Source organism: Sus scrofa, chromosome 7 (genome assembly GCF_000003025.6).
Source record: "Sus scrofa isolate TJ Tabasco breed Duroc chromosome 7, Sscrofa11.1, whole genome shotgun sequence".
Lineage (NCBI taxonomy): Eukaryota > Metazoa > Chordata > Mammalia > Artiodactyla > Suidae > Sus > Sus scrofa.
This window is the reverse complement of record NC_010449.5, coordinates 29284578-29301296: the sequence shown is the minus strand read 5'-3', so window position 1 is coordinate 29301296 and position 16719 is coordinate 29284578. Positions and strand designations below refer to the sequence as shown.

Here is a 16719-nt window from a genome sequence, read left to right as displayed (position 1 = left end):
TGGGAGCGGTTCCGTCAGGCCCCGAAACATCCTTGACCACTTAGCTTTCTCCAAAAGCTTAGTTTCCTCCGACAAAAAGCAAAACCCTTAGCTCTTTCACAGGGCGACATTCAAATGGGCTGAGGTAAGCCCTTCCCTGGAGTTGGTCTTTCAAGTGAAATGTGATCTTCGGCAGAGCAGCCTCCCGCCTCCTCAGATGACGGGTCAGACGAGTGAAAGACAATCTCTTAGGTGCGAATGACCCTTCCCGGGGACCCATGCTTGAGAAAGGAGGAGTCGCTGTCACTTTTAAGTGGCCCTAGATGTCCATCCGTGGACACCGCAGACCCTTTCAACGTTGGTCTCTGGGAGGAAGACCCAGTGGGGAAAACACGAGGCTGCCCTTGAACCTGAACGTCACCACTGATGTTTGCTGAAACACATTTTCAAAGCCATGGGCAAAGCTGTGACCCCTCATGCCCAAAGGAGCAACCTGCCATTCTTCTAATTATATCTGATGCCATTTTTATGTTTAAAAAAATCCCATCATTTGATTTTTAAAGGTACTCAGGCCAAAAGAATATAATGACATTACCTTATTAACAAAACCTATCACACATCCCCTAGCTTTAGTTGGTGTGTTTGAATAATTTAACTGTTTCCCCCTTGGATCTAAGAGGATCAGTACCCTAAGCCTCAGGGTCACCAACAGTGGCTGGCACACAGTTGGTACTTATTAAAAAAATGTTTGTGGAATGACTGATGTTATTTTTATTTTTTTAATATTTATTTTTTTAGGGCTGCAGCTGTGGCACATGGATGTTCCCAGGCTAGGGGTCAAATTGGAGTTGCAGCTGCCAGCCTGCACCCAGCCACAGCAACACCAGATCTGAGTTGTACCTGTGACCTACACCGCAGCTCACAGCAATGCTGGATCCTCAACCCAGGGATTGAACCTGCATCCTCATGGAGACCAGTTGGGTTCTTAACCCACTGAGCCACAAAGGGAACTCCTATTTTTATCACTTATTATATATTAAATCCTTGAGTTTAATGTATCCCAAACTTAGCCTGCCACACGGTGAGTAAAAACATATTGTCCACATAACTTTTATTTAAAACAAATAAATAGCAAAAGTTCACTTTAAATAAGCAGGTATTCCATATGTTCAAGTGAATATGTTTTATTAAATGCATACTGATATCTTTCTATAGTATGTGAGTATACATAATAAATTAAAATGTATATATTTATTAAATATAGATATAATACCAGAACATGATTATTTCAGATGAGAAATCAAAATAAACCCATTTTTTAAAGTCTCTTTTGGTCACTCCAAACGGATATTGCTCATAAAAAAATACACTGATTTTTTCTCCCCCCAGGGGGAAAAAAGAATTAATTCCATAGCAATGTAGTTAAGGGACACGTTTTATTTCATAGCTTTTCTGCAAGCGAAACTGCTCTGATACAAAATGAGTTCGAGGATGCAGGTGCTACTTCCACTCAAGCAAAAGAAAACCTGACATTTACGTGAATGCGCTTTATAATGATGCTCTTACACAGGATAACGGGTCTCATGTCCAGGACGCCTCCGGCCTCGGGCCAAGCAGTGGCCCGGAAATGGGGCAGGAGCTGAAAGGAACTTCCTGGGGGTTCTCTGCCAGGGATGATGCTGAGAACTGCAGTGAGTGTGTGGGTCTCTGTGCCGCCATCTCAGTTTACACTTAGGTCATTTCAGAATATAGTAACTCTGTGGGCGTCTTTTGGCTTTTCAGAGTTTCCACAAAATCAAGATGATGGTGTCATGAGGTATCCTGAACGCCAGCCCCTGGTGGAGGGTTGTGAGCGGCAAGAGGCCGTGGACTTACCTGCAGGTACAGTGACTGATTCCATCAGGCACCCCGCCGGGCTCCACGTGCCTGTCCACTCTCTCCCCCCACCCCACAATGTGACCGTCACCCCCGAACAGCTGACCAGAAATTATACAGAGAATAAAAGACAAATACACAAATAAGGCCATCTGCAGAATTTTTAAACGCGCCTCTCGCAATATTTCCCAATATTTTCTACATCGTATTTTACATCTTTTCCAACTTAAATAGTAAACGTTCTAGGAAGGGCCGGGGGGACCCAACTGCACTATCTCTTGGAGGACTTGTCCACTTTGCTGGCGGCTGGCCTCCTCTGGGGTGTGGGGATTTTGGAAGGCTTGGCCGAGGACGGCCGAGAGCGCGCCCGCGGCGTTGGCCTATGCGTGGGGGGCACGGCCTCCACGTCTGAGCACACGGACTGGATCTCGGAGATGTCGAAGTCAGATGCATCGCTGCCGCGGCGGCTGCTGGCCCGACTGCCGGCTTTGCTGCCTGCCCGGCTGCCAGGCCGGCTGGGCGTCTTCTTGGGATCTGAGGACAGAAGGCGGAGATGGGTCATCCTTCCTATGGGGTCCAAATGCTGCAGTGCTGGGCACTCAGATGCTCTGAATCTCAGCAAGTCTGCCGGTCACCTGGCAGGCCCTTGGGAATCACCAGGGGATGCCTGGCCTTGCTCCCACAGGGAGAGGACCCTCACTTGAAGTAGACAAGATTTACAGAAAAAAGCAGGTTTGGGGCAACCCCGCTTAAAACGGGACTCCATTTACTTATTCCATAAGGAACAGATGTCTCCTTTAAGATCGTGTTGTCCAAACTTTAGCACGTGTACAGTGCAAACACACAGCACATGCTTAGGTGCAAGGTTTAGCTGAGAATAAGTAATTCGAAGCACAAAAGGGAGTTCCCGCTGTGGCTCCATGGGTTAAGAACCTGGCCTTGCTCAGTGGGTTGAGGATCTGGCAGTGCTGCAAGCTGTGGTGTAGGTCACAGATGTGGCTCAGATCCCGCGGTGTGAAGGCTGTGGTGTAGGCTGGCAGCTGCAGTTCGACCCCTAGCCTGGGAAAACTTCCTTATGCTGCAGGTGCAGAGGTAAAAAAACAAAACACAGAAAAAAAAGCACAAAGGAATTTGATAAGACTTAAAGTTTCAAGAAGCTTAGGCCTGTGGTGCTCAGGCCCCTGGGGAAAGGTCCACAATTCAGTGAAGTGCCCCGTAGCTGGGGTTTTCCAACCACCCAAGACCAGGGCCCAGTGCCTTTGCCAAGCAGCAGAGGAGGCAAGACCTTGCAGCCTGGGGACGCAGATACCCCGGCAGTTTTCCTTTCATTTGCTCATCTTTCTTGTACTTTCCAAAAGGGATTTTGGGGTCACTTAGTCCATGACTCACGGATCCCCTACCTTTGATGCAGGATGGGGACCACCTGTCATTTCAAAAGAATACAGATCACAGATTTCAAAACCAACCTTAGGGTCACCACAGGAAAACCGTTGTGGGGGGGATTAGAAGGGTGGACATAACACATAAAACATAAAATAACACATAAAACAGTTAATTAACAAGGACCTACTGTATAGCACAGGGAAGTCTACTCAATAGTTTGTAATAACATATGGAAGAAAAGCATGGACATATATGTGTGTGTACATATATATGCACATATAACTGACTCACTGTGCTGTACACCTGAAACCAACACAGCATTGCAAGTCAACTATACTCCAGTAACATAAAAACAATGGTCAAAAAAAAATACACAGTAGCATCAGTTCATAACTTCTTTCCCAATTAGGAAGTAACAGGATTTTAACCTTCAGAGCACGTGGCAAAGCTGTGAAAGAAGATACACTCCACACTCACCGGGGAACTGCGTCCGCACCCTGGCGGCTGCGGTCGTGATCAAGCCGCTGTCCTCCCCGGAGTGGAAACCTTTCCCTGATAGGTACCCGGGCAGTCGAAGCTTGCTCCCTTGGATGGGCGTTCCCTGTGTTTGATGACCGAAAAGATGTTTCAGACACTGGCCCCGTCCCAGGAAGCTCCAGCGACATCAGCGCACAGGTAGGTAGGAAACCCCCGCCAGACACGTGGGGACCAGGAAGAGAACCCCTCAGTGAAACAGACACCTGCTTTTCTCCACTAATTTCTTCCTCTCTTCCCGAATTCAAAGGGAACCGTCTACAGAAGATGAATTCGTGTTGAAAACATAGAAGTGGAGATTTCCCAAGGAAACCAAGGCAGACGGTGAGTATGTTAGTGCCTTTTAGACCACGGGTGGGATTACAGAGTGAGGACAGCCAGAAGATGGGGATGGTGAGAAGGCTCTGAAAGCCTGTGCTTGGACACCCCGCTACTTGCGGGGCTTTCAAGGAACTAGACAGAAATTGACAAGCAGACACAGAATGAGAGGAATATAAGCAATGCCTAGACCGCCCTCTTTTAGGGAAGCCTAATTGCACCCCCCCTTCCAGTGACATTTCACAACTTAGAAGCGTGTCACTTCATCTCGTGGCCTTGGCACCTTCTCTGGTCCCTACACCCAAGGCACCTAAGCCACGTTTGCAGATGATTCTCCTAAAATTCTTACAGGAGCTTGTAAAGAATATCTAAAGCCAGCACACTATGAAATTTCATTCTAAGTCTAAAACCACTGCACTTTTTCGAGATCACTGTAACATTCTACAATTCTCCTAAAGTTAAAAAATAAATCTCCTGAGAAATACAAGGTTGTCATCTTCTCGAAGGAACTCATAGTTAGGGAGCTGTTTGGAGGAAGTCAAATCTATGCCATTACATATGCCTTTTAAACAAATTAACTCTGCTTTATTAAATAGTTTCAAATGTTTAAGGAAGCATATGTAAGACCTTTTGCTACATCAGAGTTGCAAATTATCAATAGCAATGATATTCATAATTCATTTACTACATATGCTCTACATATATTTTAGTATAGTATTTGTATGGAGTTTGCATACATAGAATCCACAAATCCTCAACATACTCTCATCGTCTAACCACAGTTACTCCTCATGCATCAGTTTCATAAATGTGAAGGATGACAGTCTGAGCAAGGAAGTCATCTGCCAGAAATCTCACAGCCCTGCTCCAGGGAAAGCCCTAAGTGAGAAAGTCGGTGACACAGGAGAGAGCAAGGTCCCGCACACTGTGAATGTGTCCCCTGAGGTAACAGAGTTTGTTACCACAAAAGACTGAGTGCATTCTTTTCAGGTGCCTTGGCGGTTCTGACTTTGCCCCAAGCCTGTCGCATACTCTTGAAGACCCTCCCGCAGACATGCCATTGCTCTGTATGAGGCTGTTGCCTAATTTTGCATGAGCCAAAATAATCGGCTTAGATGTGCATTTTGGGGAGTTTACACTTTTTACAAATTTGACCTCACAGAGCAGCTCCACCTTAAATATTTAAAACACGTCACTTAAGGTTCTTTCAGCTATTCTCAGCTTGGGCTACAACAGAGCCATCAGGAGTGACAGCCACCTGCAGGTGTGATGTGATGCTAACACCACTCACTGGGGGGGGGGCCTTGAGGGGTGTGTTCCCGCCCCAGTTCCACCCCATCAGCAATTTCCATTTCCATCACTTCAGCCCCAGTCACAGGAACACGGACATTGACTGCCCACCTCTCATGACTGGTGTGCGGATTAAATCCCAGGTGAGAGTTCCGGAAAACATGAGAGGCTTTCTCAAGGCACCAAATTACTTTTACCCAAGCATCCTTGCCTTGAATATGAAATACCTCCTTGGTTTCCATAAATATAATTTAGGGATTACCTACCCCCCCCCAATTACTGTGATTTTAATAAAATATGTGATTATTTGGTGCTTCTGTCATTTTTAAAAGGAGATATGATTGACTTCCAGTTGAATTACATGATCTATGTGTTAATCTTGGCAGATTCTATATCACCTGTCTTATCCACATAGTGCATGTCATTTAAAAAAGTTAAGAACTGTACTTGTAAACCAACCATACTTGAATAAAAAAAAAAAAAAAAGAGCATCCTGAATAGTAATCATTAAGTCTAATAAAGATACATAGCTTTTGAAAATGACAGCAAACTTTCTGCCTACCTGAGCCCCCAGCCTCTGCACTGATAACTAAAAGGTTTATGTCTCACCCACCCGGTGTTCCTGGGCAGAAATAACCGTAGCAGACATTCAGCAGGACCTTGCTCAGAGTGCTCACTCTCAGTCCTCACTGTTTTAAGTGATTTTGCAAACAAAACTGCCCCTCACTCTCTCCTAGAAAGGGTTAGAGCATTTCTTGCCCACATTATGTTGAGAAGCAGAAGCAGATTGTCAGCTTTCAAAAGAACCTGACTTAGGTCTGGGTATAATCTCTTGTATTCCACTCTCCCAGGAGAGAAAAGAAAATGAGGAATGAAGAAGAGAACAACAACAACAAAACAAAGATGAAAAAACAAAAAAACCCTAAACAAACGAGGTTTTAAGGTCTGAACCAGGTTCAGTTGAGGCCATTCAAGGGGCTACAAACTGTCTTTTCTGTTCCCCCTGACTTTCAAGTCTTCCTAGAAATGCTGGGTTGAGACGTATATTAGTCTGAAAAAAGACACAGTATTATCAGGAGCACATTAATTCAGGGCCGGGCCAGGCCGTGTTAGTAGGTGACCACGTGTGCGACAGCAGGCTGTTAGGCTGCGATCTGGGCCTTACGGTACCTCTGGAGATGACATGGGCAAGTCTGAGCACTCTGCTGGTTTACAAGGAGTTGACACTTTGCTGTTTGTCAACCAGGGTTTACCGTAATTGCGAGTTAAAGGGTGGAGAATCTGTGTGGAACAATGGCAAATCAAACGTAAAAGAGCAGATAAAAAACAAAAACAAGCCACAGAAACAGGTATTTCTAGGCAAGGGTCACATTTCACAGTGAGACTGGTAATCACTACATTGAGAATGAATAGGAATGGACAAGCAGTGCTGTACAGCACAGGGAGCTGTATCCAGTCTCTTTGGATAGAACACGATGGAGATAACGGAATGTACATGCATGACTCTGCTGTAGAGCAGAAATGGACAGAACACTGTAAATCAACGATACTTTAAAAAAATGGAAAGCTTTGATGGCAAGTCACACATACCAAAAACGTGAATGAAGCTTTAAAAACAAAAACCTAAAAGGTGACCAATCCCCTAAATAGGTCATTTCTATAGGAACCACAAGGCAAAAGCATATATATAGGTATCTATGGATTGGTCAATCAATACAGATATATATATGTGTGTGTTTATATATGTGCGTGTATTACATATGTAAATATTTTTAAAAAAATCCTTCATTTGCCACATTATGGGAAGAAACACATTTGGAGAAAGCTGGTCCTACAAATTCTCGGGTCCCCACACCCTGAGAAGCGCGCTTTAGCCGACGTGGGAATGGGAGGAGGAAGTGGTCCTACCTTGGGTGTGCTGGTGGCGGGGACGGGTGGGGTGGCCGCCTGGCCAGCCTGGCTGGACACGGAGGTGGATCGGTTGGGGGAGGCTCCCCGAGACGAGGGCCTCGATCTCCGGCCCCGGGGCCGGAAGGCAGCCATGCCCTGACTGGCTCCGTCCGCCAGAATGAACTTCTCCCGGAGTTCCATGTTCGTCCGTCCTTTAGCTGATTCCGGCACACGCGGCAAGACAGCCCATGAGAGAGGAAGGGAAAAACACAGAAAGGCACTCAGGCGTGTGGGGGAGAAGGGCCACCTGGCACCAGGGACCACGCGGAGGGTCTCAAGGACACCTTTTTGCCATGCCAACTCCAACGCAGCACAACAAAAAGTCAAATGCATTCCTTTCCAATGCATTCCTTTCGGATACAAGTAAGTTTGGGAAAGAAACAAAAGTGTGCTTGTTCTAACACTAGACACCAGCAAGAAGAACCACTATTGAAGGGAGAGTCAGCATGGAAATGAAAAGCTCATGCTCCCATGTTGTTAATCCACCCACTACCGATGCCCGCAGGGTGTCACCACCCGTCCCCGCCCTGGGGGACGGGCCAGTGCAGCAGGGGCAGTGTCCTTTGCATGTACTACTGAGGTGAGGAGAAGGCCAGTATTTTACCATTGGGATTAATTGAGCGATAGGATTCCACAGAATGAGGGATGGTTTGTTAATCAGGATGACAACACGTATAAACTTTCGGGTTTTTCACTTCAGGGAGGCAGCAGGTCTTTTTTATGCCTGAAAAACTGTTTTACGACATGCAATCACAAACACCAGACCCAAGGGACCTGCGAGGGGACCCGTGATGCAACACCCCGCCCCACACACGTGCACGTGGAGAAGGCGCCACCGGACCCTCACGCGCAGGGTGTGGGCGTGTGTCTGATCACTGACACGACCCCTAGAGTGTGCAACACCGACCAGCAGGGTGTCAGGTGTCCGGAATTGGAATTTGGAAGCACCAGCTCAGTTGGATATGAGTTAAGCCATACGTGATGGATGAAGCATGTTATTTGAAAACAAATGGTTAAAGCAAGAATGTAAAGTAGGAAAGAGGCGCGGTCAGCAGGGGAGGCAAAGAGAGGGGTCGCCAACCTATAGTAGGCTGAGTAGTAGTAATTGAAGAGTTTGATTCCGAACGTAACATTTTACTCCCATGATGATGAACTAGAAAAAATGACACAGGAGACCAATCACATTCAGGAATACTGTTAGCAGGAGCAGAAATAAAGTACAGTAGCTGAATACGCAAAGGTGGCTCAGCTCGGGCCTCTAGCACACAACTGAGAAGAAAAGTCGCATCAGGAAAAGGAGATCTGACTCAGAGAAAGAGATGAACTGGAAAGACCGGGCCCGGGTTTACGCTAACTCTCCGAGGTGGCCCCACAGAAAGTGGTGCATTCACATTTCTTTCTTTTTAGGGCCGCATGTAGGCCATGTGGAGGTTCCCAGGCAAGGGGTCGAACTGGAGCTGCACCTGCCGGCCTACGCTACAGACACAGCCACGCCAGATCCTTAACCCACCGAGCAAGGCCAGGGATGGAACCCGCATCCTCATGGATACTAGTTGGGTTCTTAACCCGCTGAGCCACAATGGGAACTCCAATATTTCCATTTCTTTGTCTCATAAATGTGGCTGCATTTCTTTAGCCTGCCCTATTTTCAAAATATAAAACAAAGGAGAGCCTTTGTTGTCTTTTTCGGCTGTGCCCAAAGCAGAAGTTCCTGGGCCAGGGATCCAACCTGCACCACAGCAGCAACCTGAGCCACAGCAGTGACCACACCAGATCCTTAACCACCAGGGAATTCTTATTAGAATTATTAGAGCATTCTTTTAATGCTCTAATCTGTAACTTCAAAGTTAGAGTCATGGTAGCAGTTTATTATTTAAAAAAGTTGAAAAATGCTGCTTTCCTATCTTCTCCTAATTTCATAAAAACCTGTGCTGGTAAATGTTTACTTTAATGCAGCTTGAATCTTCCTTCTTTCCTGTTCCTTTGCTATTTAATGACAGATAAAATCCCTTCCTGGGCCGGTAGAATGGCTCCTTTTGAAAGTTGCAGATGGGAGTGTCTCATAAAGAAAAAGACCTGTTCTCCTGTTTCCCGCCTCCCAGTTACCCAGTAGAAGTGAGAAAACGATGAGAGGAACACAGTTTACTGACTACCGCAAGTGCTCTGGGAACCCGAGGGGGACAGACCAGTGGGACACATTCATCACCGCAGTAAAGGACCCGAATTAGACCTGTATGTTTTTGATGCTGGGAAAGAATGCAAAATTGATAACGCCATGAAAGTGTATCATCTTGACACAGGACTCTCCTTACCCCTGCAGGGGTCATTTTTCACTAAGAACTCATCCAGCGCCATCCATCCACCTCCAACGCGGACCATGACGGTGCTTCGCAGGATTCGGACAAGCCGCAGCTGCTGGGAGTCTCCGAACTGCGGAGAGGAAGAAAGGAGACCCTCTCGTTGTCAGGAGGCACTCTCAACCCAAGGTCTGAGATTTGCGTAAGCACCCAACTCTAACTTGTTGCTTAGGTCACAGCGATTAGTACGATCTCAGAGAGAGGGGTTTGTACTGATCGGCGTTAGACGGCTGCATGCTGATTTAGCCCAAAGGAAACAGGGTGGGAAAGATGACAAAGGTTATCCCGTGTGATCCTGAAGCTCTCTTCTAAACACTGACTTTTCTTTCTTATGACAGAGACAACATTAGTAAGGCAGTACTCGAAAAATATTTCTAGCAATTGAACACAGCCATGAAAAGAAGCACTGGCCCACTCGCCCTGGGCTTCTATGCAGTAAGCTGATCCTACAGAGATTCTTCTTCAGGAAAACTTCCTCTTACACCTAAAACTGTTTCCCACTGAAGTCTGTGGGAGAAACTGGGTCATCAACTCATTTTGTGTTCTCTAAGCACTTCTGACTTCGAGAAAGTAGTAAACGAATGTGACTAATAAAACTTGCGCAGCTGAATAAAATTTCTGCATCACTAATGAACGGGTAGGCCAGTGTGTCAAAGGCTGGATTAATGTGCCATCTTAGATTTCTGTAACATAGAACCGTTACAGACACATTATTCACGTTGCAGCTTTCAACTCTAAAAGGCCTCTTAAAGCCGTGGGTACCAAAACCACTGGCCCTGAGACACTTGTCTTTTTCTTGCCCTTTCAGTGGCTCTCTAATCACTCAAGCTACAGATTCTGCTGATCTTGAATAAATGTCTAGACTGCAGGTCATTTCAGATCATAAGGTTTATGTACCGTGAAAGCCCATGAGAAATGATTTTATACATTTCAATCATTTCTAATAAGCTCATGGACAACCGAGGGAAAAAAAGCACCAGAGTGAATTTCATGGTTGCCAACCTGGCGGATACCAGAGTGAAATGAACAGTCACCTGGATATCAATAGCTGCTTTTTCAGGCAGGTAACAATTGTGACTATTTGGGCTCATGATGGATAAGCAGATCACCTTAAGTAGAAACAACTTGCTCCTTTTTTTTTTTAATCTACTTTTCAATCAACTGTACCACTGAGTTCTAGGAAGAACTCCCTAGAACGAAGCCAACCATGCCAGACACTGACACTCAGAAGGCCTGGAAAGCACAAAAAGTGCACCAGTGGGACTGGTGCAGGACCTCAAACCTTTTCAGGTCACTATTTTTCTAAGACGGTTTCCAAGCCTGGAGACTTAAACTTTCCTGGAATTGAACCTGCTCTTGCAATGGCAATTAAAATTTGAAGACCAAAATACTTATTTTGTTAGAAAAAAATTTGGTGCTGCTAATAAGCAAAGGGAAAAAAGGAGAGGATTTAAAGAAAATTACCCTTAAGAAACCAGATAATAAGACCATACACTTTTGGTCCAAGACCAAGTTCAAAACAAGTTTTAAGGATATAAACAAAGTATTTTACAGAGATGATATTTCAATTATAATAAGTATGAATGATTTTCAATTTTAAGAAGCATTGTCTGACAACTGACTCTGTCTTTAGAATTGCCCTAATTTTCTCAACGGCTAAACTGTGAGACCAAGGGGAAAAAAAAAAAAAAAAAAAAACCCGACAAAAAAATAATGTTGGTCTTTGTGCTTTCAGTGAATTAAATCTCTTGAGGTACTTCATCCTGTCCATAAGTAAAAGATGCTGTCTTTATGACTAACTCAGAAAATAAGCAAGAACTGGATGGAAAACAAGAATAGAAAAGTAACTTTTTATGGAAATGAATGGAAGTTTTCAAAACATCCTGTTCAAGATAACTGAAAAACTATTAGAAAAAATTATGTGCTTGCAAGAAACGGGGACAATAGGTAATTGGACACTGAAGATGTCACTGGGCTTGGAAACTGAGTGGCAGGGTAAGCACTAAGACAATGTGGTCAGGGTGTGGACAGCAGGGCTGCCCCCAAAGCACAGGGTAAAACATTTTCCTTGTTTCAGTCAAAACATGATTTCTCTTCAGTTCTAAAACTCTGCTCATGACGCAGTGCTCGGGATGGTTTATACGGACTTAAATGTGAGGTCAAAATGGCATAACATACGGCTAAGGTGTCATATAAGGTACAAGAGAGAGATTTCCTCAAAAGGAAGGACAGCATTTCAGGCCTCCTGAGTTACCGTTTCTACTGAGTCTGCAAAGCCCTGAATCAGTGAAGCCGGGCACACGGTCGGCAGCTGCTCCGCACCCGTGGCCGGTGCCATGGTGCCCCTCCCTGCTGTCTTCCCAGGTCACCGCAGTGCTGGCCCTTCTCCAGCTACTCTGAGTGCATCCTCAGTGGTCAGACACCAAGGGGGCTACACTGAGACCTGAGCACAGTCCGCCCTGGGCGGCCACGAGGACTCGCCTAAGACCTACGTAGACAGTGTTACGAAAAGTAGGAACTGGAAACTGCGTTTGGGACGCTGTAGCCAGCCGAGCTACAGTTCATTATCTGGTTTCCTTAAAGGTAATCTCCTCATTTGAGACACAAGGCAGAAAGGAATCCTGGATCAAGGACCCTTAAGCGTTGACAGAAACACCACGCCAACCGACAATGTAATAGCCAGGGGACAGCATGGGAAAGACCGGCCAGGGCAAAAGCTTTAATGACTATGAGGTCAAGTTAAAAAAAAACCATGGGCAACTTGAGAATACATTCCACTGGTTTATACCTGATTTCCCAGGAAGAACTGATAAAAAAAAAAAAAATGAAAAATGGAAGAAAGATACAATTAGTTCGACAGGAAACTTTCTGTATGACTCTAGAACATACATATACACACACACACGCTCATATCCCGGGCTTTTGGACATAATACCTAGTTTAGAGGTGCACAGGTACCCATCCTTCCCAACTTCAAATCATCAGAGGAGTTCCCACTGTGGCTCAGCAGTAATGAACCCACCTACTATCTATGAGGATGTGGGTTTGACCTCTGGCCTCACTCAGTGGGTTAATGATCCCAAGTTGCTGTGGCTGTGGTGTGGGCCGGCAGCTGCAGCTCCAATTCGACCCCTAGCCTGGGGACCTCCATATGCCACAGATGCCATCCTTAAAAAAGAAAGAAAAACAAAAACAAAACAAAAAACCTTCTATGCAAGTGTTTTAGAAAGTCTTTGGGTTTCAAATCTAAGTTAGAAATTCAAATATGGAGATGAGTATTTTTCACTGTGGAAACAGAAAAGTAAAATGATGTTTCTTTTGTGAGTAAGCTGTGGGACGAGGGACACTAGCACATTTCCCACGTGGCTACTGCCAATGAGAAATGTTCCCCAAAGAGAAAAAAGAGTGACACAACCCTAGTGAGTGTTTTGAGGTGAACTGAATCACTGAGATTTAAATTTAAAAAATTTTCTGCCGAAGTGGAAAACACTGCCTCTTTTTGCCATTTATAAAAATGGGTCCACGTTGTTCATTTCCCGGCTTGGAGTAGCTTTGTTTTTGAAAATATGACGACTTACCTCTAAACACCTGTAAGATATATTATGAAAGAATATGAAGCCACCTACATAGAGGAGCTATGTTTTCTTGTGTATTTTTTTCTCCTTAAAAGGAATGTACATGTCGTCCATATGAAAGACATGGCCCAACACACAACATGCAAGCTGTCTTTGTGGAATTTAAAGGGACAGAAGGCAGAGTTTCACAGACCGTCCCATTTTGATGGAAGGCGAAAGGAAATGATCAGCATTCCTGGGAAACAATGCCGATCAAATGTTCAATGTTTCACCCTTTCAGGGAAGGACACAGCCGTCTCGAAAACTTACCCTGTACTTGTTATCTCCGATCTGTTCCACTTGGAATCGCTTCGCACATTTGCACTTAGCTACCTGCCTTGTCACCTGCCAAAAGCAACGAGACCATGTTCACTTTTCACCTTAAACGTGACATTACGGAATCCTCAAAGCCTTGCCACAATCCCTCATCCGGAAATAAAGGAAACAGTGGCACCAATCGTGCCCGAGGTCGGGCGAGCGCACGGGGCAGCTGGAGGCTGGTGGGGGTCGGGGGGAGGTGAGCAAAGCTACCTCATCTTCGATTTTGTCGGCGTCCGTGATGGGCTTATACGCATCCTTATTGGGGTGAAGGGCGGCTACAAATTCATAGTAGTCGATGTAGCCGTCGCCGTCCCTGTCGAAGATGTCCGCGACCGCGCTCATCTCCAGACGGCTGGTGGGGAACTCTGCCGTGTTCAAGACAACAGGTACAGAGCGTCACGGGGGTCACCGAGGAAGAAAAGGTAAGGAATTTAAAGTGCCACTGGAGCAATCTGACACACAGACACGCTCTGGGTGAACCCCCGCCGGTGTGAACGCATCCATCCCCTCTCATATTCATCCCTGACTCTTTCCGGTGCAAATACCTCCCTCCTGGTGAGAATTCACCCTCTCAGCCAATTTCAGTTACACGACACAGCGTTAGCAACTCTGTCCCCACGCTGCACACGTTAGAGCCTCAGACCTGATTCAGCTGAAAATGTGTCCCTTTTACCAGCCTCTCCCCACTTCTCCCACCTCCCAGCCCCTGGAAACCGCTGGTCTACCCTCTGTCTCTGTGAGTTTGACTTTGTTTAGGCTCCACATACAAGAGACAATGAAGATATTCTAAGTCCTACGACAGCCCCACTGAAAGGTGATGGATTTTCGACTTACAATAATATTTTACAAAAAGACTTAAGTCTTTAAAAAGTCATGTTAACTTGTTAATGCTGTCCCCAGACATTCTCCATTGTACATTTTAATCATCGTGAGGCCAACTCAGTTATCAGGATGATCAAATGTATTAAAATCCTTAAAAAAAAAAAAAAAAAATCTCTGAGGAGTTCTTGCCATGGCCCAGCAGGTTAAGAATCCAACTGCAGCAGCTCGGGTTGCTGCTGAGGTGCAGGTTGGATCCCTGACCTGGTGCAGTGGGTTAGAGGATCCAGCATTGCTGTGGTGTAGGTTGCAGCTAAGGTTTGGATTTGATCCCTGGCCTGGAAACTTCCATATGTGACAGGTGTGGCCATTAAAAAAAAAAAAAATTCCTTGATTTACATCATCCAAACACAACCACTATATATGTGATCTGAACTTACCTTTAATTATTATTAGGATGAATCTTATGCAATGTCTGTTTTTCTAGGCTAAAGAGTGTTGTAATACTAGCAAATTTCACATGGTCCAACTATCACTTTGAGTAAATTGTATGGAATTTACTAAGAATGGCTTCTAGGAACATCAGCCAGAGAAATCCCATATACCTGACTAAACTGTCAAATGAGAAGATGATGGAAGACCTTAAGAATTTTTATAGTGTTCTCATTTCCTGCTAATGACAGTATTAGATCAGAATGGGAATTAGCACAAAAAAGGCAAGAGACAGGCTCGCACTGATCGATGTGCGATTTTAGGCTAGACAACTCGATCTGAGAATTGAGGATTATTAACCTCATTACCGTAAGGGCACAGCAGCCTGGAGGGACTGCGTTTATCTGTGGTTATAGTCAGCAGGTGTGCCCAAAGCCATAAACTCGAACCAAGGACACATTTTTTTGAGGGCAGTGACTTCACAGCCAAGTTTAAAGGTGATGCTTCATGAGTAACACAAGCTCCCCGGGTTTAAACTGTGCTCAGTTCCTTTCAATACATTGGTCACAGAGCTTCTCTTAGGACTTACTTGAGGAAAGAATCCCGTCAATAAATTCTTGTCGGGTTATTTTCCCATCCTGGTCCTTATCGATCCTCCGGAAAAAGTCCATCACTCGGGATTTCTTGTGGTTCATCCACCGCATGTACTTTTTGCGCCAGATATCGAAATCGAAGTTGGCGAATTCCCTCAGCTGGAAAGGGTGAAAGGCATGTTGACTGAGCTACTGCTGTGCTCGAATTACATCTTATACAACCTGATAATGTTATTTCTAACGATCTTCTAGAAAACACACACATCGCCCCTGCAAATACAGGTGTGATCTTGCAAAGGGAACTCAATCATCTGTTTCCTGAAGTTTATTTATTACTGTCACTGTTTTTTCTTTACAAATAGAGGAACCATATAAAACTCCTCAAAAAGCCAAACTACAATATCCTAAGATAAATCATAATGGAAAAGGATATTTAAAAAATGCATATATATGTATAACTACATCACTTGGTTATACAGCAGAAATTAACATAACACTGTAAATCAACTATACTTCAATTAAAAAAAAAATCCCACTATTTTGGAAGTTGCCTTGTGGTGCAGAGGGTTAAGAATCTAGCATTGCTGCAGCTGTGGCTCGGGTTCGATCCCTGGCCTGGGAACTTCCACATGACATGGGTGCGGCAGAAAAACAAACACTATTTTGAAAATTGAGAACAAAAAGGTCAGAAATTCTGATAGTGCTGAAGTCAGAGAGGTGGTGTGGCCCAAGCTGACGTTAACGCCGTGCCCTGGGGTGCAGGCCCAGCTCCACAGCCCCTATCTAACCCCTCCCACACTGTGCCACCAGCCCTGCTGAACTCCCCACCTTCTAAAATTTTCAAGTTCCAGCATCTGAAACCCTCAACTGCAGATCACAGGGTATATACATAATTAAAAGAGCTGCATTATGAATGATGATGGTTGCCAGCTGATGCTTCCAGCAAACGCAGGTCAAGGCTGACCTTTTCCTAAGGAGTCAGTTTCTGATTATGTTAAAAACACATCTGTTTTTTAACCTTGATTCCCTAAACCCCAAATTCCATTTATCAGGGTTTATTTCCCCATAAAAATGTACTCATACTTGTGACATTCATTTTAGAAGTAAAACAGGCACTCAAACATCAAGAGTTTATTTATTGGAGTTCCCATTGTGGCTCAGCACACCTAGTATCCATCCAGGTTCAATCCCTGGCCTCGCTCTGTGGGTTAAGGATCCAGTGTGACCTGTGCTGTAGGTGGCAGACACAGCTTG

At 45.0% G+C, this 16719-nt stretch overlaps 1 protein-coding gene across 31 annotated transcripts in view; it reads right to left on the bottom strand.

Annotated features, from left to right (window-relative positions):
• DST (dystonin) overlaps positions 1148-16719 on the bottom strand; it is a 487727-nt gene continuing 472155 nt past the window's right edge. For 13 of the 31 annotated variants that reach the window (XM_021098566.1, XM_021098568.1, XM_021098569.1 and 10 more), the window contains 10 exons: positions 15462-15624; positions 13832-13986; positions 13571-13645; positions 12475-12492; positions 9642-9759; positions 8411-8482; positions 7288-7487; positions 6550-6660; positions 3715-3838; positions 2126-2388 (listed from right to left, as the gene is read on the bottom strand). In XM_021098566.1, coding sequence (XP_020954225.1) covers positions 2126-2388; positions 3715-3838; positions 6550-6660; positions 7288-7487; positions 8411-8482; positions 9642-9759; positions 12475-12492; positions 13571-13645; positions 13832-13986; positions 15462-15624 — 1299 coding nt within the window. Of the gene's footprint in view, positions 2389-3714; positions 3839-6549; positions 6661-7287; positions 7488-8410; positions 8483-9641; positions 9760-12474; positions 12493-13570; positions 13646-13831; positions 13987-15461; positions 15625-16719 lie in introns of all 31 variants that reach the window. The other 18 variants (XM_021098565.1, XM_021098575.1, XM_021098584.1 and 15 more) reach the window with 9 other exon arrangements.